The 27,445-nt window shown below is 39.7% G+C and overlaps 1 protein-coding gene across 50 annotated transcripts in view; it reads right to left on the reverse strand.

The window, feature by feature from the left end:
• The window catches only part of RIMS1 (regulating synaptic membrane exocytosis 1), a 228,609-nt gene that overhangs the window by 69,138 nt on the left and 132,026 nt on the right, over positions 1 to 27,445 (reverse strand). For 10 of the 50 annotated variants that reach the window (XM_079970353.1, XM_079970357.1, XM_079970355.1 and 7 more), the window contains exons 13-20: positions 24,810 to 24,940; positions 23,442 to 23,613; positions 23,177 to 23,333; positions 21,035 to 21,106; positions 18,189 to 18,345; positions 15,743 to 15,868; positions 12,519 to 12,581; positions 9,590 to 9,679 (exon numbers count right to left, since the gene is read on the reverse strand). In XM_079970353.1, coding sequence (XP_079826479.1) covers positions 9,590 to 9,679; positions 12,519 to 12,581; positions 15,743 to 15,868; positions 18,189 to 18,345; positions 21,035 to 21,106; positions 23,177 to 23,333; positions 23,442 to 23,613; positions 24,810 to 24,940 — 968 coding nt within the window. Of the gene's footprint in view, positions 1 to 1,037; positions 1,116 to 3,183; positions 3,268 to 9,589; positions 9,680 to 10,206; positions 10,321 to 10,769; positions 10,848 to 12,518; positions 12,582 to 15,742; positions 15,869 to 18,188; positions 18,346 to 21,034; positions 21,107 to 23,176; positions 23,334 to 23,441; positions 23,614 to 24,809; positions 24,941 to 27,445 lie in introns of all 50 variants that reach the window. The other 40 variants (XM_079970358.1, XM_079970354.1, XM_079970356.1 and 37 more) reach the window with 14 other exon arrangements.

The following is a 27,445-nucleotide window of genomic DNA, read 5'->3' on the forward strand; positions in this document are numbered from 1 at the left end:
TTGACATGAATGAATTCTGGCTTGTAGAATTCAAGGCCTGATTTATGCCAAGGGGACAATTGGCAAAACATTCCCGTCTCCTTTATTCTCAAACCAGAGCAATCAAGTCTGCCATCAGTATGACATGGAAAAGAAGAAAAAACGCAGGGTTTGGAAGTTTGGAACACTTTTAAACAATGATTTGGGCCAAAGACACAGGCCCTGCTTATTTTATGTCCATCAGATCATCTAACTAATTCAGACTGACTATGAAAATCAAAATAGAGGCCTAAGCTATGGTAACATCTTTACTAAGCAAACACTGACCCATTGTGCCTCAAGAGACTTAAAAAGACCAAACTCTTTATAACTAGTCCTGTCATGCCTTGGGTTGGTCTTCAGACTCGCTATAGTCCAAGATCTTGCATTTCCTGGGGTTCAGCTTTGGAGCAGCTACACGCTTGTTAGGTTGCCTTATCCCTTAGGATGATATCCATTATATAACATGCCGGCTTCCCATCATATAACGTGCTTGACTAGTTAGTGATGGTTCCTTGTCCTCCATCTCAGGTCCATTTTGTTGTACATTGTCCTAGCCTAGTTCCCTCGTATTGGGTCTGAAATGACTCCTGGAACCTTTTGTTTATTGAACTTTGTTCTACACCCCAGTTACTTTACATTCATGGAGACTTCTTCAAAAGGTCTGATGATGTCTGTCACTTACACTGCCCTCTACGCATTTTCCCGTCTCCCAGAAATAGGTTCTTTTGGCAGTGTTTACATGACTTCTTGTGCCACATACAGTTTTTAAGACTGCAGTTCATATATAATGACTTTTCACATCATATATATATATATATATATATATATATATTCCTGCTTCCTTGAACTAAATCTATTATTATACACTAACCCCCCCCCCCAATTTAATATTATTCAAGGGAATGAGAAATAATGCCAAATAAGACTGGCGTGACACAGAGCTACGAAGGTATGGCTTATCAAACACTACTTGGTATTTTATGCACAGCGAGTTTCAAGACAACTTAGCAAGATACCTCTGTGTTTCTTCCGGATTAGCACTTAGGAGGTTTAAGCTGTCTTGTTTTGGAATGCAAGACTCCAGCGCTGTTGTTCTTCACAAGATTTGGAAACATGGAAGTGAAAGTTGAACAGAATGGACAGAAACAGATAGAAACAGAGAGATGGTCACATGCAGTGAAGATGGAGACATGCATCAAGATATTTCTATGAACCAAGAACATTCCTCTTGTAGTACATCCAAGCAACATTTCTGATCTCTCCTTTTCAGTGTTTCAGAAATAGGAGTGTTGTTGTTGTTTTTTAAAAAAATGTGACATTGCAACAATTGTAACAGAAAACATTAATAAAGGATAAAGACAGAAATAACAAACAATAGTTCATCTGCAGTGAATAAACTAAAGTTTGGCTTTACTATTTTCATTACTCCTGCTGATAACACAACCAAATTTGTCCCCTTGAGGTGAATGTTTGCAAGGTTAGTGTTTGGATTTGTAGAAATAAATATTGGTCAAAATTACCTAAGAATGCCATATATAGATATTATTGATTATTGTTTTCAGTAACTGCAGTACTTCGAGAGAGAAAGAATTCCAGTTATCTACTGCAGATCCTGTGCTTTTAGCTTAAGAACCAATTTATTATACTGGGTATATAGCAAAATTATTCTGATGCCAGCTTTATTAACTATTTCCCTGTCTTTCTTAAAGAAAACAGCCTTAGGCAACTGTAAATCAGTGGGACACAATTTTAAAAATGTGAATCTCTAGCTTTTGCCTCCATTTTGCCTCCACATACATATTTATCATTTCTTTGATAAAATTATTTCACGTGCAGTTACCAATACTAATATTTTTTGGATTAAAATGAATGGGAATGCTGTCAAGATATGGCACACAGCATGGAGGAGGTGTGTGTAGAAAACCTAGCTATTTTAAATTATGGTTCAGTAACTTAATACATGCACATATACAGAGGACCTGTTACAAGCAATGAAAGAGAAAATGCTTATAATCTAAGAACAACATGACACTAACATTCAAACATTCAAATAAGAAAACCATAACAAAAACAACCACCACCACCAAATATATATCACATTTGGCCAATCAGCATATAAAGAGAAATCCACAAGCACTGAAATTGTTTGATGATTGCTATCTTGTAGAGAAAGCCTGCCCTTGGGATTTTTAGTTACGAGATGATGAAATACACCAATTGCACCAAGTAAGTTATACTGTCGTGAACTGAACCGCCTGTGCCTTTTCAAAAGCTGCCCATAGGCCATAGTTTAACGGGCTGTTAAGCAAGCAGACAAGATCACTGATTTAAATGAGCCAAAGGTTGCCTAACCGTATTGGATTGTGGCCTTGAGGCACTCTGAACCCCTCTCACTGCCTGCTGAATTCAATACATGGCAGTGCAATCCTGTGGAAGTTTGCTCAGTTGGCAAGTCCCATTGTTGTTCAGTGGGGCTTACTCACTAGTAAGCTGTGTTAAGGACTGCAGCTCAAGATGATTATAAAGCACCAATTTAAAATTCAAAATATGGCTGCCCACTTGCTGTTGAGAGATGAGAGACACTGTGTGGAAGGTTCTCTGCTATTGAGACTACCAGGGGCTAAAGAGAAATAAGTGATGATTTGTTACACAGCATGAAAACCCAAACAACTCATCTCAACTCCAGTATCTACTGGGGTACTGTAAGATTTATTGCTGCTTATTATCACCAGAACAATTCTGGTTCCTTCCTTCATATATGTACTTCACCTTCTTGATGGAAACCCTGTATCTGGGATTCCAAAATAGGCTGGCTCGAAACAGAAGGCTTCATGGTTTTGGATCTCTGTGTCCTGATGACACAGAGGAGGGGCACCTGTATGAATCATGGATATCCTCTTCCAATCCCCGACTCCATAAGCAGCCCACCACACTGGGCAAGGCTAATTTGTCAACCAGGCAGCACATTTTTCAGCATTTGACTGCAAGGACATCAGAGGTGCTTTGTAATAACGTGAGTAGAATTCAGGTATGAAATGCTTTCTAGTGTCCTATCCTAGATTCCTGGAAAATGTAATTTTTTTTAAAAAAAATACATGCCTTTAGAAACTTCTTGGCAAGATTCATCAAGTCACTTTTCACTTAGGAGGGGCTGGCTAGTACCTGTCATCCTCCGGAGATGCATGTTGGATTTGAATCCGGGGACTAGTGGGTCGGCTCCTATCTAGGGAGGGGGACCATCTACCTCTGTTTGTTCATCCAACAAAATAGGGAGAAAACAGAACATTTAGTGTATAATATTTTTTTAAAAAAGCTTTTTTTGTGGCAAGGAAACTGAAAAGTACCCCAAAAAGTCAGCGTTTACTTTTTATTTATTTCGAGTAAGAAAAAGCGCCATCGTTATTTAGCTTGAATTTAGAGCCCCATTTCAGACACATTTGCATAGCTGTACTATTGTGCTTTACACAGTACTGCAGTACTATGACTTTTTTTTTAAAAAAAAATTATCAGTAAAATAATGATATCATAGAGGTAACTGATGGCAGGAATTGTATCTTATGTATTTCATATATCAGTGCCTTTTAAGACCCAGTATGCATTCTTAATGAAGTTTTAACTGGTACCAGATTAAATGCGAAATAAGGGTTTTTTGTTTATTCAATCAAATGAAAAATATTGAATGACCTCTGAGCATGGATGGAATTTAAGCACCATGTTACACTGCTAGATACAAAATATGTCTTTGAAATTGTCTATTTCCACCACAGCCCATGGTGTACAAAGATATGCATTCCTCTAGACCAGGGGAACCTCTGTGGTGCACTCCAGTTGCTGTTAGACTCCAACTCCCATCATCCCTGAGCACTGGCCATGCTGGCTGGGGTTGATGGGAGTTGTAGTCCAACACCTAAAAGGCACCACATTGGGTATCCATGATCTAGAAAGTCTCATCTACTGTGACTGGCAGCAGAGTCAGTCCCAGCACAACACCCCCCTTTCCCCCTTCCATAGATATATCTATATTACCATGCTCTGTAATCCTTGTGTTGTTTTAGCCACAGAACCTGCTTTCCTACTTCTGGCATCTATAATTACATGTTTATTTTTCTTAGTTTATTACTTTTCACAAAAAAGAAAACAAGGGATCTAGGCTTCAATCCTATACACACTTACACACTTACCACTCAATTCAGTGGAGCTTAATTTTTTTGTTTGTTTGTAGGCATGCATAGGATTGCCTTTTAAAAGAAGCTGATATACATAAGTTACATTAATCAGAGTGTCTCTGGAACTGGCAATAGGGAACTGGGAACTCTCTCCACCTTATCGATAAGTACAGTTGTATTAAGAATTAAAAAGGCTGATGTAGCAACTGCACAAACTGACAGAGCAATGTACTGAGTGCCTCCTCCACACACATAGGTTGCCTGGAGAAAGCATGGTGTTGGGTGCAGAAACTGAATTCTTGCCACTGTGGAGATGGCTGAACTTCTGATCCTCTCCTCTAGTTCCTATGATAATCAGGTTCATGGTGGGCCAGCATTTGTGGGTTGGTAGTGGTGCTCCAATGGCCAGCTTACGTTCATGCAGAATGAATCACATCACCCGTGCACCATACGTAAGAAGCTGCCATGGGCTGGGGATAACAACAAAGCCCAAATGTCAGGAACTTGGTGGTTGTGTGAGTCACCCATCTATCCCAATCCAGTACTTCATTTTGCACATATTGCCAGTCAGTGTCATGCAAAGCAACCAGCAGTCTGGGTGGACTGGACCCTGAATCATTTCTCAAAGCATGCAGCATTTTCAACAGATTCCTGGCAAATATTGCAAACTTCCATATTGGTCCCCCGGCTATGACTTAATCTTTCTCCCAGGACAATGGCTTTCACTTAATCATTCAGTTTTTTTCATTGTATGCAATTCAGTGAAATGTTCGCGAACGAATGCCATGTACTCTTTCAACAACTCTGTGTTGCGGGCTTGGCTGAGACAGCAGCTTGTTCCAAGGCCTCTCAGCAAGGACATATTTAGGGACTCCAATCCAAAACACATTTACTAGGGAGCAAGCCCCACTGAGCACTGTGGGATTTGCTTCTAAGTAAACATGCTCATAATAGCACTGTGCACGTCCTTCATTCAAGCCCAATGCTCTGCTCCCTACCTCATTATTCCTGCTTATTTATTTATTTTTGTTATTATTATTATATTTCTTCATATAGACGTATTGATAAATACACAGGAGTGTGTTTATGAAGTGTATTAGAAAGTTCATGAAAACTAATTTTCCATTTAGAAGAGGATGCGTGGAGAGACGCTAGCAATCCTGATTTTCAACGAGATATAGAATCATTATTAAAAAGGCAAAATGCATGTTCTGTTAGCAGTGTAACATTTAAAGCACCAGTTTCAGTTGTACTTTTTGAGGTACTTTTCTGTTCATTAAACATTGGGAGCAAGCAAACTACAAGGACTTCAGGGGGGTTTAGCATTGCAGATTAGTACAGTCTTTTAGGTATTTAGAGGTTTAGAAGGCTGTTAGTACGCAGCAGCTTTCCCCCCTCTATGCCAAGTGCTAAAGGAAAAAAATATAAAGGTACCAGTGCACTCAAAGCCCTTAATATGCTGATATTCTATAGAAACATTTAAAATAATAGAAATAGAAATGTAATCAACTGCAAACATGCATTACGAAATTTGGAAAAAAAATTCACACAATATGTTTTAATGATGTGAAACGTACTGTACACACTAATGTGGAATAGCATGCAGCAATAGTTTTTGAGAGTTGAAAAGAATGGTCAAAACATAAGAAATCATAGCAGAGCGTGCAACTAGTAGATGCACCTGCTATACTCTAAGGAAACTGCATCCAATACATTCACAGAGTATCCAACATACCATGCAGTATTGACAGAATTGGAAACTAAGTTCTGGTTATGTTGAAGAGCTCTAAAAAGTTTGAGCAGGAAGCAACTTCCAGTAACTCCCATTAATATTATTTATATGCCTAGGTTTCCCCAGCCACTCTGGGCAGCTTCCAACAAATTAAAACATCAACCACAGTAAAACAAAATTAGATGGCAAAGACATCTAATTTGCACTGAACACTGAGGATCAGGAAGAAAAGCTTTTGGCTTCCTTATAAACTCAAAAGATAATGGGTGTTATTTGACCAAGTTTTACACAGTGTAAACCCATTGAAATTAAGAGACATAATATAGTCGATGGCTCTACTGTAAGTAAAACTTAGCTAAACACCACTCCAAGAAAATAGAGACTGGGGGAAGGCACACCAAAGCATGCTTTTGCACAAAGCACAGTTCACTTGGGATGTGGGGATTTCCTGACGATTGGTCAGACATGTATTGGGGATGACACAGCTCATGCCCCACTCTTAAAGCTTAGTTTCGCTGGGGTTTCCCACAATCCTGTAAGTCCTAACAATGTTTACTTAGCTCTGTCTGAACTGTGATTAGTATCCAGCACTAGAACAAAAATCTAGATAACATTTTGAGGGGCAGCTAATAATGATAAGGCAAACATTACAAATCAACAGAGTACTCTTAAAATCAATCCAGCATTCTCCAATAATCCTTGCTCTTGCTGACCCCATTTCAAATGTGGCTCACCCACCACTGGTTCAGGATGTGGTGGCTTTCCTTCTGACAGGGTGGGAAGAAGCTGAGAGTAAGTACATCTTCAGCATCTGTCTTGGCTTCCTATATTGTTTTTGGAAACACATTCATCTTGCTCCCTATATAACCATCGTGCTGCAAATCTTCACGTCCAAGTTTTACTATCACGTGGAATGAATACAACACCATCTGGATTTCCATGCCTACTCCTACAACAACAGCAATACATCCATTTGCTCTTTCTTTGTAGTAAAGACGTCAATTCAGTATGTTCAGCCAAGTGCTGACTGCCATCTGCATTGACCCATTGCCATATAGGGTAATAGACAGAGGTCTATAGTGCTGCCTTTAATAGAAACAGGAGCCTGACTGCCAGTGTCACCAATCCATGTGAGCATATAAGAACACAGCTTTGCTAAATTTAAGCTGTGCAGTTACCGTGCTACATACAAACTAGTGAAACTGCAAGGTTTGGTTTATATAATGTATAAAACTGATACAATGCTTTGCAGCCAGGATAAAGCAACTCGGCTAACACCGCAGAATGTCTTTGATCTATTATAATAGCCTGCTCAGCTTGCACCATTTGCTCCAACATATGATGGGATGGCTAGAAGAATGAATGAATGGATGGGAGTGTTGTGTGACAGCTTCTTCACCAAACTGCCACACTTATGATACATGTCTGAACTGGACCTAGGAATCAGGTGGGAATCCAGATCAGGAATTCCATAATTTTACAGTCACATTCAAAAACCTAAATAGTGAGGATATACCCATTAGGGATGCAGTAACCAACATGTTGCCCTCAAGATGTTTGGCTTCTGCTGACAGGACTTTGTTAAATCCTGCCCACTATACCCTGCCTTTGTTCCCTCCAAAGGCTTCCAATGCCTGGAACAGGGCATTCAGGTATTGTAGCCTTATTTAGAGTAAGGGCATGTTTTCTCACATTTGCCAGTTGAGGTACATACTGAGTCTACTCTTCCACATGTCACCAGTGCAGGCTACCGCTATATATAAAGAATTCTCTTTCTCCTTTTTCGGTGTGTGAAATGAAGAGGCACCCAAAGCAGAACAAGAGTAGCAGGAAACCCTAATTCCCAACTTAACAGGGGGATCCTTTGTTGCCTTCAAAAAATTGGTATGAGATGAACAATCGGGGCAAGGTTTATAGGTTCTCCCTTTTCCTGAGTTTAGTTCTTACATTGGTCACCAGGAAAAAAATGGGGGTTGTGAGAGGGGATCCTTATGCAGTGGCTTTGTAGCTGAAATGTGAATCAGTTCAAGTGGGATAATGTTTGCAACTTATACCCCCAAACCAGTAGTGTAGCTTTCTTTTCCCCCCTGCTGCTGTCATAAAAAGCAGTGAGATCTGGGAACAGAATGGCAGGAAGCAAAAATTAGTTAGGTCAGATCACCCCTGCTCCAAACCACTACAGCACACTAGCTCTCATCCATGGACACAAATCAACATGAGAAGTTTACTGAATCTTCAAAAATGCTTTTTGCGAGTGTGCACACACATGAAATAAAATGGTATTTTCCAGGTCTTGGCATAAATGTGGGTGGCTTGCCAGTGTTTGATCATCAGTACTCTCTTGTTGCTCTTGTTTTTAAGCACCTATTGAATTCTTGCCAGTGGCTCTGGTAGATGCTGACACTGCAAAAAAACAGATCTTCAAAGAGCAAAGGCTGGCTGAATGCCACTTTTCATTATTCACTTGCACAAGCATCTTACTGCCTTCCCAGTTTCAGCATACCCCTGGCAAGCAAAAACAGCATCTTTGCTTGCTCTCAATAAATCTAGGTGCTGGGGTTTTTAATTTTACTGGTGTCCTTATTCTATGGCTAGGAAAAAGAAAAGATTGCATTCATATTCAAACTCTTCCTCTAATGAACCCAAAAGCGGCTTACAGATGGTTCCCAGGAAGTATCTCATCTAGGCAGGAACCACTTCAGGTGCCTTCAGACCATTCTTTAATCACATGCGTGTTGGCCTATTGAGAATTCCATGACAACACCTGCTTTCTTCTACATTCAGTGTTTGCAGGACAAATAACTCAAGGCACACTATATATATCTATATCTGGTTATGAAGAAATACTGTTGAATTCAAACACTTCCATACAGAGCCACAATCACATCTGACAATGATTCTGACCAATAGTGTTTGATTACAAAAAGTATCTTTAAACTGTTTTTGGGGGTGGGGAATGTTTTCAAACATTTCAAACTCAGCTCTATTTTTTTTTAAGGAACGTGAAACACAATGAATCCAACCCCACAGTGTTTGAACCCAGCAATTGGAGTGGCACATGGGTAGAAAGGAAACGAAAAGCGTGCCAATCAGCTGTTGGGGTGCGATTCTGCTACCCACACTCACCCTCCTGAATCAGCAAGATTCCAGCCTCCTTTAAAGGGAAAATTTGCTGAATAAGAAGGAATTGCAAGTGAAATGTTACATCTGGTATGGTTCATGGATGTTGATAACCAAGTGAAAACAACAGAGTTTTGCAGCTCCTTGAAGATGAACAAATTTATTGTGACAAAAGCTCCCATGTGATAGAGCCCACATGTTCAGATGAAGAAACAATACAAGTGGTGCTCAGTTAAACTACGTATCTCAATTAACACTGAAATGTTGTTATCAGCATACTGAGGACTTCTGCAAACAATGGCATTAGCTTGGACTTTAAAGTGAGACAGAGAAAGAGAGACAGACAGAGAACCAAAGAAGCCAAAAGCTGCTATAAGCAACATCAACCTACAATAAGCATGGATATTGGAGCAAAGGTGTCTACAGATATCAAAGCAGATATGAATAATAACAGGTGGATATGAATAGAAAACTGATATGGGGAAAAATAACAAACTGATAAGGACCACCAGCACAAATGACAAGAAATTGAGAAGTCTTTATTTTATACCTTTCTTGTTCTGGTGAGTGCAAACTAGTATCAGGCCTCAAGCAGTTGGTACTAGCACTCCTAGCCCTGTCAAGCGAGGGCTGCAGTTCACTAGTGCCAGTGCATTGCATCCAATGGAAGGAGGAGGAGAAAAACAAAAAGAAAACAAAGAAAGGAATACAATGTTAGATATCAAATCATAAAGTAATGTTCTATTTACATAAGATGTCAACTAACAATGGTCCAATAAAGATACAATGGAACTGGTTGGATGAAAAAGAGAGAGAGAGAGTGCTGAGATTTGCTTTAAAATAAAATTAAAAAGATAATGCCTGAATTTGGTTGCATAAAAGAACAAAGGAATCAAAGGTGGCTATTAAGAGATTCCATGAAGTCAACTCAAGATAGATTAAATAGGCAAGACTGCACCTCAGCAGTGGAAAAACGAGACTTGCCAAATATCAACCAATGGGAAAAACGGGAAGGAAACACTGAAAAATTATCTCTGTAACTTATTTCATCTTAAAAGTTCTATAACACAAAATGATGGAGCACAGTTGTCTCGAACTTCACAATGAGGTTGATCTACTGGACTAAACTAACAGGAATAGGAAAGGATACTTTGACTGAGACCTTACCTAACCAATAGACCATCAGTAAATCTTGGTATTCGTGAGTTAAGGCAATTACGAAGAAGTGAAATATCCTGACTAAGCACTGATTTGGCCTTAACACATGCAGGCAGGGTTGAGCTTCACAAAGTAAACATAATTCATAAAAGAGAAAAAAAAAAGTAAGTTTCACACAGGATGCAAACCACACGTTTAAAAAAGAAATAAAATATGTAGTGAATTTAAATAAAAATACTGATTTTTTAAGTGGGGTTTAAGCAGCAGGGATTTGGGAGATAAGGATGTAGCAACTATTGTGTTCAGTGGGGGTGTGAACATGTTTAGGTCTGCAACTTTAGCCTCCTTTCATTTCTTAGATAAATTGGGAACATTTGCTTTGCACCAGATATTATGATGATAATGCGATCAAGCTGCATTTTCGGTGTTTTGGTTGGGAGAGGTTTATTTTATAATACAGTATATGCTTATAAATGATTCTTAGTAAGAAGCAGATCCAATATTTTTCTTGAATGCATATTTTCAGAAATGTATGTGAGAACTTTAATGGGAACTTTTAACAGATTTCTTACCTGTAAATATTCCAGTAAGTGCCATTCTCTAATAAAGGCATCTTGGGAGGTAGTGTTTTATAATGCCTAACAGAATTTCTTGAGTGTGAAAGAAAAGAAAAGAAATGGAGAGTATCCATGCAAGAAACAAAACAAATAAATAACTAAATAAATAAATAAATGCAAATACAGATGAAGCAGTACTTAATGAAAGGTAAAAATAGTAACAATTCTTATGCAGTATTTGCTGTGTGGTTAACAATTGCCACTACTATTAAGGATAATTTTAGTAATGTTATAATGTTAAGAATCTATGTAAGGTGTGCTGAAACAAGAGGTTGTAAAGCAGCAGTCTACAGACAACCGAACTCTACAACTTCTTCAGGAGGGTCTTTTCTCTCTCTCTCTCTCATTACCAGAACATTCTTGTACTAGTATAACACTAAAGCTAGTATCACCTATTTTGTGAACGATCTAGTGCTGGTCGTACCATTAGGCAGAATGAGGCAGCTCAGGCAGCTGATTCTGTACGTCACAAAAGGATAGCAAATTGTTAAGGAATTTAGCATTGTATTTTTACTCCCAGGGAGAAGTGCTTGCGGGATTTTATGTGTCTGGTGCCAAAATAACTGGAACAGCCTTCGGTACTATGCTTGCTCCTTTACTTCTGAGGAGGCGGGGAAGGTAACTTGTGGTCCCTCTCAGGCAGCACTTTGGTAAGGATTTAAGGAGCCACTTTAAGCATGGCTAGCAAAGGGAGATTTTTAACTTTCTTTTCTTTGAAAAGCAGAGTCCTATGCTATATCACAAACTACTTTTGGAAGTATGTGCTGGCTAATAATGGAATATCTTATGGACGGTGCTTTAACGTTTAACAGATTTCATCACAGCTTAAAGTGTGTTGGAAGCTAGGTGCTATAGTCTATAGCCCTGTGTGGACTCATACTGTGTTTCTGCAATAGCAGCCTCCCCAGACCACTTTCACAGACAGAGAAGCGTCATGTATATTTGCTTGTTCCCTTTGCTAAAATGAGAGGGGAGGCCCTTGAAGGAGTTCTGTATATGTATTGCCATGCCCTCAAAGACTCTTAGCAAGTGAGGGTGTTTAATTATAAGTACTTAATGCGATCAGTATGCGAAAGACACAAAACCAATTATGAAAACACAAATGTTTAGAAAGGAAAAATTAATAAACATAATACCACTGCCATACATTGGAAGACCTTTTGCAACATTTCTTGAATAATTCCATTCAATGGATGGTATCCAACTGATGTCCCATCACTGATGGAAGGCCTACATCAGTGTAATGAGGACAGATGCAATTTTTGGTGATTCCTCCACCTCTCTGCACCCCACAAAATCCAGAATGCATTCCCACCCTCCCTTTTCTGTCTTCATCAGCAGAGGGACACCAGTTGGTGTGTATGAATGTTCAACTTCTAAACATTAAACTTCTCAGTAACTTAATCTCTATGATCCAGACACTGCAGGGCATATGAATATATAAAATATGTATAAAAAGCCACAGGTCTGGGTACATTGGGCTCACTATAATCCTATCCACTGAAAGATAGGATAAACATATATCAACAAATGTTTAAAAATAAGCAAGCTGCTAGACCATAGCCTTTTACTTCAATACAGTATTGCTAATACAGGAATATTACAGCAGAGGACTAACAGAAACAAAAGTGACTTGTAAAAGAAAAGAAAACACACACACACACCAGAACCATCCAAACTTGGTTACCAAATGCCTGTATTTACCTGGTGGTATGTAGGCACTCTGCACTTCTTCCTCGTTTTGCCCTGGGCAGCATTAGAAGCTCACTGCACAGACAGGATGGATGATGAATGAAACAGATATAAATATGAAGCATTAAATGGCATGAATTATGCCATGGTATGCAAATGAAAACATAAAATAAACCAGAAAGCTTGAACTGAGATAGTTACCTCAACAGAAGTTAAAGACATATTAGCACACTCCATATATATATATTTGACTGACTGGGCCAGTATTCTAAAATAAAGGCTACAATCCTTTAGTTTGGCTGATTAACATGTATTCACTGCAACAGATTTTAAAGCAGTTTAACTCTGCAGTCTTTAAATATCTGGAACGTTTCTTAATTCACAGCTGACCAGCTTCCCTGTTATTCTGCATTTCTAAATACAAGCAACTAAAATAAACTGTTCATGAACGTAAGGCAATATGCTTATAGTAAGGAAATATTGAAGAAAACGAGTTTTATCTTCCAAATCAAAAAACTGTGGACGTTCAAGCCATTGCATCACTGCAAGCTTCCTCTAATCTATTCATAGGCGTCGTGATGCCTTTGCACATTTGTTTTTAAAACGCAAATACTTATTATCATTATTGTTGTTATTATTATTTTGTCACCACACATCCTGAATATGTCCTCAATGTACATTATAGCATTCTAACTCAGACCTGTTGCTCTCCACTGTAAGGAGCTATACATTACAGGCAATAGTGAAATAACTGCAAAGAGAAAGGCGCAGCATGAAGCACGAGTTTTAACAAGACGTGTACATGCTGTGGGACCACTAGGACAGGAACTTCAGGCAGAAGTCAACAGCGCCACTCAGGAGAGAGACCAGGAGGACCCCCAAATGAAGCAAGGTTGACATGTCATGTTTTGAAGTGATGAGGGGGAGGTCTGTAAGACCATTAAGTCGATTAAGTAAAACTAATGAACCATATCACTGTGTACTTGCATTCTGCCCAAACACAAATCACTGAGATAAATTTCCAAGGTTCACCAGAGTAAAGTATATTTGCTGCTCAGGAAGATGTACCATTTCAAAAGAACCAAATAGTCATATGAAATACTATGGTTTAAACCAGTGCTTTTTTCCCCTTTAAAAAATGTTTAGTGGTACTCTCATTTTCCTACTCATATTGAAATACTACCCCTCAAGGAGGCCAAACTTAGATTCACAAAATGTTTAGGGGTATGCGACTCCTGCGCCCCCCAGAAAAAAAGCCCTGGTTTAAACATTATCCAAACTGGTCAATGTGTGAGCCATGTGTTGTCCTATTGTCACAATAGCATACATTTCATTGGGGATTGATCAGTAACGTCATAAGAAATAATCCTGTATAAAAAAGCCTTAACTATCTGGTGGAATGTTGCCTAACAGAGTCCTACTAACATTATAGGATTCTGGTGCAACATGCCACACACAAAAGAGGCCTAACATCCCACATGCAAAACCATAATTCAACAGGGCAGGTTAAAGAATAATGGAATACTTTGTAAACTAATGAACCATTGAATTCAATGGTACTAACTCAAGAAAGCTTCTTAAAAATTAGAGATTATTCACCAGTGTTATTAATTTGCTTCACCCATGAATGTGAAGATGTCAGGGGCTCACACTTCCTCAAGATTCCTTTGAAGAATCTTATGCTACCAGTAGGACTTTGGTCTGAGTGACTTAAAAAAAAAAAAAAAAGCTGCAGCAGCATTTGTCATCTCACCCAGGAGGCAGGAGAGGTGAATGAGAAAGCACTGTCTCCAGTTTAGAAGGGAAAGTTAGGACTGTATGTGGATATCATGGTACTATCTATTTTCATAGGAAACATGAAAGGAAGAGTGAGATAGTGAGGGAACAACTGTGAATGTGAGAGTAGGAAGCTGAGGTGTGTTTGAAGTGTCTGGTAGTCTTTATGACGGACTGAGCCTCCGAGTCCTGCCTGATTAACGACAAATGTGCCAGCATATACCACACTATGTCCACAGAATTATAACTCTGGACCACCCTAACATACAAATAAGAGAGGGTGGAGAGAATAGAAAACATTCTGCAGAATTACCAGCAATAAAGGAGAAGCAAGCTATACTGAAGAAGAACCAAGATCCAAATTTGGATGAGTGGAAACAGAATGAAAGAATTTGTCTAATTTCAGTGATAGCCAAGGGTTAAATTCTAACTCAAGACGAATGTTGGCCCCCACGAATGATACGAGGCACCCAACACATTGTGTTGAATTCCTCGCAAGTCAACATTCAGCCCTCTGTTCCCGCTTCTAAACTGGATCATTCTGAGGTCTACTATAGCCAGGGTGTGGGTCTGTGTCCATGTAATCTTTTGATAAAAATAAAGTTAAAAAAACCTGCAAGATAATTTTCAAAATACTTATTTGTTAACACAAGTGAAAAGTTAAATTCTGGCAATCTAGCACAAGTAAATGGGTAGATACTGCCCTTGCTTTAAAATAACTAGGTAAGCGAGGCATCTTCTCCATCCCAAATTCCACCACGGGTGGGAGACAATTAACACAGCTATCTATATCCTCAAAGTTGACAGCTTCTAGTTCTGAATGGTCAGAGCAGAATGTATAGCTATGCTATGCTCTGTATCACTGAAGAATGAAATGAATAATTGGGACATACAGTACACTATTTGACTAGTAGATATGGTTGGCATAGGAAGGCCCAGAACCTCAAATAGATGCAACTTATTGCATTACAGAAAAGTGTGATCTTTCTATATCTGCAATAACATCTTTGTCCTCACGGAATTAAAATGGTTCAACTGTATTAACCACCCTAGTCCATGGTAATGTTTGCAACAGAATCAAAATTTACTTTTGCAAGTGCAAAGTCACAAGAACAAAGCTCTTACTAAATGAAGCAAGATTCCAGTTTTGTCTTTTTTTTTAAAATGCTACTCACCATATTTGCACTGTGAACATAAAATCAATTATTTTTAATGAGACTCCACTACTGATTAGAATAATGCTTCGCTTCTTATTTGATTACTGTCAGACTATTTCCCACCTCGTAGTCCAGACCATATAAAGCTCATAGTTCTAGACAGTATAAAGCACATTTCAACACCAGCAAAAATATGTATTTTAAAATGCATATATCTATATATATATATATATATATATATATATATATATATATATATATATATATTACTACAGATTCACACTCTTAAAGTGGCAAACATACCTTTCTTGATCTGACAAATACTGACTATCCATATCTCTGGACCTGCGGTCAACTGGGCTTCGGGAGGCATCATGGTGTCTAGTTGGAGAACGTGATCTTCTCATTTGATGAATTTCATCTAAACTCCTGGAAATGTTCATAGAAGCACACATGTGTTTGACCATGTTTTTTTTCTTATCACGGTTTAATCAAGGTTTCCCAGACATTTAACAGTACTGTAATGGTCAAGGCTGATGAATTGGAAGCAAGTCCTCCCCACCCCAACACCAATGGAGGAATACCCAGAAAGTGATGCAAAAAATCCACATGGCCAGAAAGAACTGTGAGAGGGAAATTATAGCTCTGCCTGCTTTTGAGGATAGAAAGAACCATGAGCAGGAAATTATATCCCTTTCTGGTTATCAATTTTTATTATCTACTGTGTTCTATGCCGTTAAGAAAATAACTGAGCTGCTGTTTCTGGACAGCCTAATCATCTGTATCAAGAAACTATAAATCCCTTTCAGTTACTATACCAAAAGAACTATACAAAGCCTCATTTTATGCTATGGTTAGCCTTATTTTGCCAGGTATTACAGGCAATAACAATGTATTTGTTCCTGTTCCTGTGAGAACCAGCCCGTTAGAATACATTTATTTCCTTTTTATTCTGTGCTTCCCCCCAAGAGTTGAGGAGGTATTTATTCTTCCTGCCCCACTACGTTGCCCAGTTTACTTCCCACAATCCTGTGGCACAGGTTAGGCTGACAGACAGGGAATGATGCAAGGCCATCCGAAGAGCTTTGACAGCTAAGAGGGAATTCTCAGTCTAAGTCCAACACACTATCCACTACACCAATCTGGCCTCCGTGGATGCATGCATAAAAACATCAACACCCATACACCATGTGCATGGTGGCTGGTGTATGCCCTTGCTTTTCATAGTGACACAGACTATCTGTCTGCAATGTTTGTGACTTATGAGTAAACAAGGTGGGAGACAAGGAGGAGAAAGGATGGAAGTTGTGACAACTGACTTCTTAAAGATGTTTTTAGGAAAGGTGAGAGGGGAAGATTTAAGCCTATATCTTGCAAATACTAAGCTGTCACTTAAGAGTAATTAGTAGTAATTAACAGTTAATATTAATACAAAGCATAGTGAGCTGTACAAAACAACCCCTTGTGTAGTCGTTTCTTTGATTTGGGCAATACAGGATTGCTTCATGGTGGTGAGCTATCTGGAGAAACTTGTCGTGTTTGGAAACCTAGTATTAGGTACGCTACAACACAAATCCAGCTAAATGTGATGGTTTTTTTGGATTTTCTTTTAGTTGCTAGAAGACTATAGATGCCAACATTGATTTATATTCTAAAAAAAGAAAGTAGTCTACAATACTAAATAGCTTTTGCCCCAAAAGAAACTGATAGACAGCAGAACTTTCTGATAATTTTTTAATCTGATTTATAATCTATTGTTGTCCAGTCTATCAGTTTCTCTCCTTAGCTCCTCAATATGCTGGTAAATATCAGAGTCCAGTTCTCTTCTGTCACCCACACCCTTTTCCTTTAAGTATTTGTCTTCCATAATATCCAACTTCACTGGAATTTTGCTAAGTTATTTCCTACTTCCTTTTGTTGTGACATGATCTCTCCCTCCTCTTCTGTACAAGGGATAGTCAACATTGTGTCTTTCAAATGTTGTTGGACTATAACTTCCATAATCCCTGACCAATGGCCATGCCAACTATAGCTTATAAGAGTTATAGTCCAACATCTAGAGGGCACCCTTTGGCTCCCTCTACCATCTGTCAAACTATTCCCTCTTATTTTCACCAGGGTATGAAAACATACCTAAACATCTCCCCTCCTCCGCAGCTCACTTCTTTCCATTCTTCCTTATCCATTTTCTTTTCAAAACTACAAGGCAGTGCACAGGGTCTTCTTTGTCTGGCTACCCTAGAGATCTCCTTTGTTCCATGAAAATGGGGGGAAATGTCATTGGTAGCTTAAAGTGAAATGCCCATTTATCTCTTAATAGAATCATCTTTTTAGACTGAAGAGCTGCTTTTCTTTCGGTTATGCTTTCACATTCTCCACAAACTCACTAAGGAAAATTCAACATTTAGTATTTCCTTAAGACAGGTGCACAATTAAGCAAGGAGCCTCTGCATGGCAGACACATGGCTCATCCTAGAGGCAGTTGTCATAGTGTGGAAGTGACCATGCAGGGGTTTCATGTGCAGCTGCCCAAGGAAAACATCACCTTCACATTTCTTTAATCACAATGGAGACAATCCAGCCAAAGTTAAGCCCTTTTCAAAGTTATCTCGATTTGAGCAGGAGAGTCTTAAGCACACATGTTAACAACTCTCCCAACTATAATAAATGGAACTAAAAAGAGCTCGGCTTTGGCTGAAGTCTGCCCAATGTGTGTTGATGATGAAAGCAGCTATATTTTGAAGCCTACCTCTGTAATGGCACATTTGGTAAACGAGAACGGGTCCTGCCCTGATCGTCACCACGGTGAGGAGATACAGATCGTGAACGATGATGGGTTGTTCTTTGCTGTTCTGGCACAGTTAACGTTGTAGATTTACTTTCTCTAGTGCTAGACCTATAGCCTACTGGTAGAAGTGCAACAAAATGAAGTTAGTTCAGGTCAGAAATGGCAAGTGTTCATATCTGGACTAGTCTTTTCAGGAAAACATCTCTTTATTGATTACAAGATTTTCAGAGTTGTGCAACTTGTGAAAATCCTGAAATGTCATGCAATCAGGGCTAACAATTAGCATTATATTTAAATGTAATGCGAATATGGGGGGAAAGGTACAGACATACATACAGGAGAATTTACGTGCAAGACTGCAAAATTCCCAAAGGTGAGAAAGTGAATAGGAGCAGAAATAATACCTACAGGGTTAGGTATTATTTGCCACAAGCGTCACTTTTTCAGCTCTTCAGTCTTTTTAAATGAAATCTATGCATCTGTGGCTGCAATACTGAAACAAACTGATTTATTCAATTCATCCAGTCTGTGGAATTGTTTATGAGTAAATTGCTTTAGAATTGAAGCCTCTGTTTCAGTTTCATTTAAATTATCTGCTGACATGAGTATGGTACACAAGTCATTTGACCCAACGTTGCTTCATATAAAATGATCCACAGAACTTGCTTTACATTCAAGGAAACATAAAGATGTCACTACTAATTATTGTTAGCCAGAGGCCAAACACCACAGAACAAAGCTGGATAGGCAAAAAGAACCAAGTCTAAGAGAAAGGTACCCATATGCCATCAAGTTAAAATACTGTTTTATTAGCTAAGAGCCGAAGGCAAACACAGATTATACTTTCCATTTAGGTAGTAAAACCCACCCATAGGTTAATATTGGAAGTAACATTTTGTCTTCCTGTAGTGGGGTGGGGGAGTGGGGGACACACGCCGCTGAACTGCACAGAAAACCCTCTTCTTCCAGAAGATGAAAAAGCCCCCATTCAATAGTCAAACTTCCCCAAGAGAAAAAAGGCCAGTTATTTTAAATCAGGGATTAGCAATGTGGCGCCCTCCAGACATTATTTAACTATGACTCCCATCAGCCCCCCAGATCTTGACCAAAAGGCAGTGATGATGGGTGTTAGAGGTTAGCAGTATCTGCCCCCCCCACATGGATTACCCCTGTATTAAATGAAGTCCCTCAGATCAAGTTGATAGCATGACAAGAAAGCAGCAGCTCAAGCTCTTTAAATTAGCTCCCTTTAGTTAGAAGAAAAGCTACATGAAGGATCCGTAGGGGACTTCGGATTTGAGGCTGGAAACAAGGGAGATTACAGGGAACCATTCTGAAGATGTATACATCCAAAGCATATGGCATGCATCTCTCTTGTAATTTTTGTGTGACAGCTATGTGGAATGGAAGATGCAGTGTGTTGTGTGTAGAAAACTTGCTGAGAATGAACAGGACGGGAGGGGCACCCTCCCACAGTTTCAATTACTCTGGCGTTAATTGAACCGCATTCTTATCTTGGAGAAAACCAGGGATTCACACACATACATAGAAAACCCAAGTACAGAAAAAGGAAACTGTATGTTTCTTTCATTAAAAGTCACTATTAAACTCCCTAGGGGCATTGGTGCTCAGTTGGTCAGTAAAATATAAAACAACATCCAAATTTTTCAGGTCCCGCTGTTGAAGCTAATGGGGTAATTTATGCAGTTGTGCTCAAATACTGTTCCAGAAAAATTGTCAAAAATGGCCTAAGTTACTATTTTTGTCATCCTTCTTGAATCTCTAGTTAAAGAGAACTTCACTGCCATCTTTAATGTGATTAGCAACTCTTGTAAGTAATATTAAAATGAGTTTGTAGACATAGGCAAACTACATCATACTAGACGTGTCATGTTCAAAGAAGTATATGTGTGTGTGTATATATATATATATATATATATATATATATATATACACACTAGTCAAGATTAAATTGGCCACGATACTAGACAACCATAGTAAAATAGTAAAGATGGAAGGCTTTTGAAAATTAGTACTGCAGCTAATCACAAAAATATTTTAACAATTCAAGCTGCTTTTCTTGTTCAGGCAGGTGATTGGCAGCAGAAGAAATATTCTCAGAACCTGCAGCAATGTTGAGCAATTTTTATCTTTGTCTCTGTGTAACAACTGAGAGTCTCCCTCTATGCACACATTTTGGATAATGATAACTTGTGAGTGCTTATGAGAATTATAAAAGATATAGCCATGCTTCATGCACTTAATATACAGTCATGCATTTTCAATAGATTCCATGGTGAACCTGTCTAAGATATAAGCAAGAGCAAATGCATCAAATGGACAATATGTTTCAGTTAGACATTTTAATTACATTTTTTTTTTGCATTTTTTCCTATGCACAGAAAAATAGCTTTGAAAAGCAGCCTCTACCCTTGGAATATCCACAATTTTATTAGCTGTATAAACAGAAATATCAAGATTGCCATGCCACTGTTGCTGTTGCTTTTTATTATTGTTTGTCCGATTGATTTTTGTTAGATTTTATTGTGCTTTAAACTGCTGTAAGGAACCCTGTGCAGTAGAAAGGCAGGATATAAACATTTCTTATGAATGCATAATACATAAATGTAATTAATACACAACACAGATTTTTTAAAAAGGTTCACCATGGAATAAAGAATCAAACTACTTTCTAGAAAACATAATCTTCCAATTCATCATCTTTGAAAACTCTAGAAAACCAAACTGAAAGGGGGAAGGGAAAAGTAAAAGCAAAGGATGTAGGACCATGCTCTTCACCCACGCACCTGAAGGAACTACTCCAATACCATCATCAACATCATAATCTGAGATGTCACTATCACTGATTCGCTGAGATCCTGTGCAACAGTAAGGCAAATAGATACCTGTATACTTGGTTCTTTTGTAAAGGGCAGAAATAAGTTTAAGTAAAGATTCTTGTCATTATGGAGAGTCAAATATGGGATGCATTCATATTTAAAAACAAGATTATATATATATATTTTAAAAAACTATTGTAAAATGGCTCAGAAAGGAGACATAGTACCTGGGTAATGGCACCAGTCCCAAGTATACTTACTGCAAGTTCTGTTGAAATAAAAAAAATTGTGCCAGCCTGGATGAGTAGGCTGACATTATCTACAGCAGTGCAAACAGTAACTTGCATAGCTGTGGAAAAGTGAAATTAAATGCCTGCCATGAGGGGCAGAACTTGACTGCTCTGCCTCACATACCAGTGCAACATTGTCTTACTAAAATGATCCATAAGGTTGTGGGTTCATATTATCCAGCAACAGTCACCATATTGTGTCAGAGGCTGTTAATAATGTAAAGAACAGCATGCTGGATCAGGCCCATCTAGTCGAGCATCCCTTTCTCACAGTGGCCAATCAGATGCCTACAAGGAGCCTGCAAGCAGGAACCAATCACAAGAAGCACTCTGCTCTTGTAGTTTCCAGAAACTTGTATGTAAGCCCGCCTTTCCCTGGCCCATGTGACTGGTAGGGGCCTCTCATAACCCATACCCAACCTAGCCTAAAGTTACATTCCATGCCTGAAATCCAGTGTTTCTAGCTGCTAAAGAACCATGTAGGGCTTGAAAGTTCAGCTTTACATGGACTTCTTTTCTTGGACTCTGTAGAGTTCCCCACTCCCATTAAATGTACACATTTTCTGGGCTAGAGAACAGTCATGGTCCTGAAAGTTGTTTAAAAGTCAAAGGAACTTGGACCTTTCGTTGGACTTTGAAACTTAGTACAGAGTTTCAAATACATTGCCGCAAATGCAGTAGCCAGAGCTATACATTGAATATTAGTGCCAACAGCCAAGAATCAAATGTCATAATCTTCCAGTGACATTTACAGGACCCCACTTGCTGAATACAGTGAAATTGCTTTAGAAATAAATTGGACTGAAGATGACAGCCACATTGTGTTAGCAACAACGAAGTTGGCATAAGCTAAGTGAATTAATATGGAAACAGTAAAGGTCACTGAGGGAGTGTATGCTGCTCAGCGCTGTTGCTTATCAATGCTTGGATCCTAAGGTAAGATAACTTTTGCTGGGGGTGGGGAGTTTCTTCCCCTCACTGTGTAGCCACCTGTGAACATCCAAAAAGACACTCCAGAGAAGCCCTTTTCTGCCTTGTGTCTCCAGGGGTTGTTGGACTACAACTCCCATCATCCCTAGCTAACAGAACCAGTGGTCAGGGATGATGGGAGTTGTAGTCCAACAACATCTGGAGACACAAGGTTGAAAAAGGCTGCTCTAGAGGGTCTCCTCCAGCAGCTCCCTGTATACATCCCACATAGTTCAGGAGAGGCTTTTGGTAGGTCGCAAAACGGGATCAGTGAATCTGTCAATTGGTTTCTCTCAGTTTCTTGCTTTTTCATTCTTAAGCTAAGATAAGGACTTGTGATCACGAGTCGGCGACCGTGTTTCAGTTGGACGCACTTAAAATGGTCATCGCCTGCAGATGCATTTTTGTACACGTTTCTTGGCTGGAGAACTTTACTGCAGAATTCAGAGAAGAGCAAATTTCAAAGCACAGTGATGTTTCGGTTTGGATAGAATCACAGAATCATAGAATGGTAGAGTTTGAAGGCCAACCCCCTGCAACGCTGGAATCTTAGCTAAAGCATATTGTTTCAGAAAGTGGTAATAAACGTAGATTAGACTTTAAATGTGAACCGAACTCAATTTCTTCCCCACCCCTAGATGCAGAGGGCTGCAGCGGTGAGAAAACCTTTCTTCTGTGAACGTCCTAAACTTATCTTAGGATCCAAGCTGAAATTTTCACACCCATTCTTATTCAAGTAAAACTCTGGAACCTTTTAAAGAAGGCAGCTGCTTACATGTTCTAACACGTGTTAGTACACCTTTGTTATCATAACAAACTAGCCCAAAAGAAAAAGGAGTCGTGGACCTACTTTGTAATTTTTTGCTAGAGCTTTCTCCACCATGGGCATGTCTCCTTGGCATGAAAGGTGATGGCTGAGGCAGAGGTAGTGAGGATTCATCATGTGTCTGCAGCGTATACCAATGTGGTTCATCATCTAAAAGTGCTGTCTCCAGCTCTATAAGGATCTGTGGGGGAAGGGAGCAAGCTTCATCAACAGAAAACAAAACACTCTGGAGATCCTGTCACATGTCTAAAACAGAACTAGTTTGCAGTGCCAACGTATGTGCATTCACCTCCCCAAGAAAGTCACTTTCTTCTTCTTGCACTCTGGGCTGATCCCAAACCGTGATCTCCAACATCCGTTCTCTAAAATCTCTACGGTGCACGTGGGAATAGAGAAAAGTTTGGTTCCATTTTGGTTCTAAGCTTTTCTTTACCGTTTTGGTCCTCCTCTTACTCTTATCACTGAAACAAACAAACAAAAAACAAAACGTTGTAAATCACAATGCAGGAAGCAAGGCCTATGACTCACCCCCTACTACTACCATACTTATTCTGCTGGGCTACCCCTGGTAGCTGCAAAGTGAGGTAAGGGAGCACTACTCAGCTGACTGGTGGCCTTGTTTCTCAGCCACAGAGCAGTGCTGCCAGGCCAAGAACACTCAGCAGTCAAAAGGGCTGAAAGGGGACATTCAGGTTGTCCAGAAACTATAACATAGGAAGCTGCCTTAAACTGAGTCAGACCACTGTTCCGTCTACCTCAGCCTTGTATACATTGACTGGCAGCTTCTCTGCAGATCATCAGGCAGGGTTCTCCCCTAATCCTACCCGGAAATACCAAGGATTGGATCTGGGGCCTTCTGTAATCAAAGTAGATGCTGTACCACTGAGTTTCAGCCCCTAAGTGAGTGGAAGGACTAAGGGGCAGGCAAATGAACCAAGCCATTATGAGAGTTATCCATCACCCCAAGTCCATTTAGTGAATGAATTATCAGTAACACAAGCCAGGGGTTGAGTGTTTGATACAAAAGTTGCACTCAAAATAAAAGACCAAGGATTGGACAAAAATACTTTTACTGTATTTTCTATCATCTATCTATCTATCTATCTATCTATCTATCTATCTATCATCTATCTATCTATCATCTATCTATCTATCTATCATCGATCTACCTACCTACCTACATACCTACCTATCACCTACCTATCTATCTATCTATCTATCTATCTATCTATCAACACACACACACACACACACTTAATGGGAAACGGACAGATAAATGGAAAAATCAGCTCCACCCATAAGGTTGAAGAGGGGAAGCGGGGATAACATTGGAAGGGAAGATGTGGTGTGGTGAATATTCTTTTCTTGGGCCAGGATAACTTTCCATTGTGGAAATGGAAATCCCTTCCATCAAAAAGGATTCTAACTGCTCCCCCAATAAAATATACAGTTCACGGTATTAACCCTTATTCAAAGATGGCCCTTAGAACATGAGGAATCTCCATGAGGAGACTGGAGTAAATTACCGGTACTCTAAATATAGAGCCATTCATAGATTGATTTTTCATGGCTATTTTAGAAAAGCATATAAACATATAGCAATACAGTATATTCTTTCAAACTATTTTTTCAGCATGTTTTTAATTTAAAGAGCTACCTTCTGTCCGGAAGGAAATACATTTTTACATAAGGATTTCTCGGGCGTCCATCTATTCTGGGTGGCAGGTCTGTTGCTTGAAGAACATTCACTATTAACTGATGCCCAACTTTATCATACCAAAGCTTTACCTAAAATGTTATAAAATAATTGTAAGTTATCAGTCCAGAAAATGCATTCATTTGGATTCATATCCAATCAGATCCTTGAGACTTGAGCTGGGGTAAAAATATGCTCATTTTAAAATGGCAAAAGTAAAATACAATATTGTAAATTTAAATATCCACTCCTTCCTTAAGCCTAGCCACAATATACTTGATTAATTGATAAGATCTTGGGCATGATCCACTGAAACTGATGGGCAGGAGATTCAGGACAGACAAAAGTATTTCTTTCCATAGCATTTAATTAATTTATGGAATTCAGTACCAAAGGAAACTAGTGATGGTCACAAGCTCAGATGCCTTAAAGAGGGTTAGACATGGAGGATGAGCCTGTTAATGGTGAATAGTCATGATGGCTATTTCCCTGGACAGTTTACAGGGCAGGTATGATATAAAACACAGTAATTAAGATCAATGAAAAGTTAAAACAGACAGCAATTCTCCCCCCCCCCCTTGTAACAGTATAGAGAGTTCGCAGATTTAAAATACAATTGAAAAGCATGTGTGAACTTTCTAAACATCTGGGTAGGCTTGTCTATACAATAATGTTTTTACTCAGTGCGAAATAGAGCACATTGAAAGGGCCTGCTTGATATCAATAGGCAGGGAGTTTCAATTCTTACAAAAGCAGAATGGGTATTATGTGGCATCTGTTGTAATGCAAATTCTGCCAGCCTAAGTGGTTGATTGAAGCGCAAGACCTCTAAAGAGGATAAAACAAGGAGATCTTTCAGGTAACCTGGAAGCCACTGACCAGTAGCTGCTGAGGAGCAACAACAGGAGAGGGCGGTTGTCTTCAGCCTCTACTTGCCAGCTGTCCAAAGGCATCTGCTTGAACAATGTGGGAAACAGGATGTCAAACTTAAGCGGAGCTTCCGTTTGATCCTGGAGAACTCTTATTATGTTCTTATTAATGCATGTTTATCACTTGATGACTGTTATATCAAGGGATGACTTGCATGTGTAAATGAGCTACCACAGATCAGTACATTTTGCTGCCCAAAATGATCCCCCCACCCACTACTAGGGCCAAAGTCTTGCCACACCAGTTCTCACCCTCATCTACCCTCCTACAACTTGCTGCATTGTAGAACCAGCCCTGCTATACGTGGAGGTGTTTTCATTGAGTCAGTTCACACACCTGACTGCGCAGCAATCAAGTGTGGAGAAATCAAGAGGACAGGAGGTAATGTGGAAGTTGTATGTGTGGTGTTATATCTGGGATAGCTTTGTTACCATAAAGAAGCAATGCAGAAGAAAGAAGCAGCAGCTAAGCTAGCTGCTGGAGGCTGGAAAGCCAGACAGGATGTTTGTGACTGTTACCATGGCAATAAAGGGGCAGTCCATTCTCCGTATTGAGCACCGGATGTGAGCTCAGTGTGTGTCATATGATCTGTATAGGATGTACATGGGTGGAGTTTTGAGTTTCTCTCTGTTGTTCAAAGAGTGCAGACATCTTTGTATGTATGGCTGCTAAAGACAGAAATAAAGACATGTAAATACACTTCTGTCTGTCTGATTCCCCTCCCTGGGGATATGCAGGGAGGAGGAGAAGCAGTGGTGTGTTTTTCTCACAGTCTGGGAAAAATCGCCGATACGGACCTCATCTGTTTTCCTGCCGGGAGTCGCGGGAGGGAGGTCAAAAGGAATTCAGCCGGTGCCTGGAGACTGGCACATTCCTCTGACCGAGGCAGAATTCCAACAGTGGTAGCAGTCGACGGTTTCTACGATCCATGGGAGTCTGCAAAGATAGTAGCAGAGCTGCTGTTTTCATCGCTCCATGGAAGCCTGAAGTGAGGGGCTGTTTCTCTGCAGCCAGAAGCTGACCAGAAGAAGCTGACAGCCAAGCTACGGAGCCCAAGGTATGAGATTTTCGGGCTTAGAAGTGTGAATGCAGATTGATTTATTCTCTGCTTCAAAGGAGCAGCGTTTGGGAAAAACAGCTCCGAGAGAGAAGAGGCCTGCATTCCAGACATTCTTGTGGTTTCCTGTCCAAGGAAAGGAATGCACTGTTGCTAAGCGACGCCAGCCAGTTACTCGAGAGAGCTGGACAGTCAGGCTGTGCCTCAGAGAGGCAAAAACAAAGTTTGTTTTGACTTAGGCTCTCACGAACTGTTGGAAGGAACATTCCAACGCAGCCAGTGTTAGAGCTGCCAGGTGGCCAAGAAAGTAAACAAGCCAGCTATTGGATTTTAGAGGCTTGTGTTTGAGAGTTAATGCAAGGGCTCAAAATGGATGCAAAGAAGGGAGGTTTGCCTTCTCCAACCCTCCTGGCCAATGACAATTATGCATCTTGGTCTATTAAGATGAAGGCCCTGCTGCAGAATCAGAGACTGTTTGGGGTGATTGAGAACCCCATCCCTGCAGCACCAACGCGTGCTTGGGAGTCAGAGGATGTGAAGGCCAGAACGGCTATAATTCTGTGTGTGTCAGACTCTCAGCTTATCCACATACAAGATTTAGAGCACGCAA

This window comes from Podarcis cretensis (genome assembly GCF_951804945.1).
Source record: "Podarcis cretensis genome assembly, chromosome: 3".
Lineage (NCBI taxonomy): Eukaryota > Metazoa > Chordata > Lepidosauria > Squamata > Lacertidae > Podarcis > Podarcis cretensis.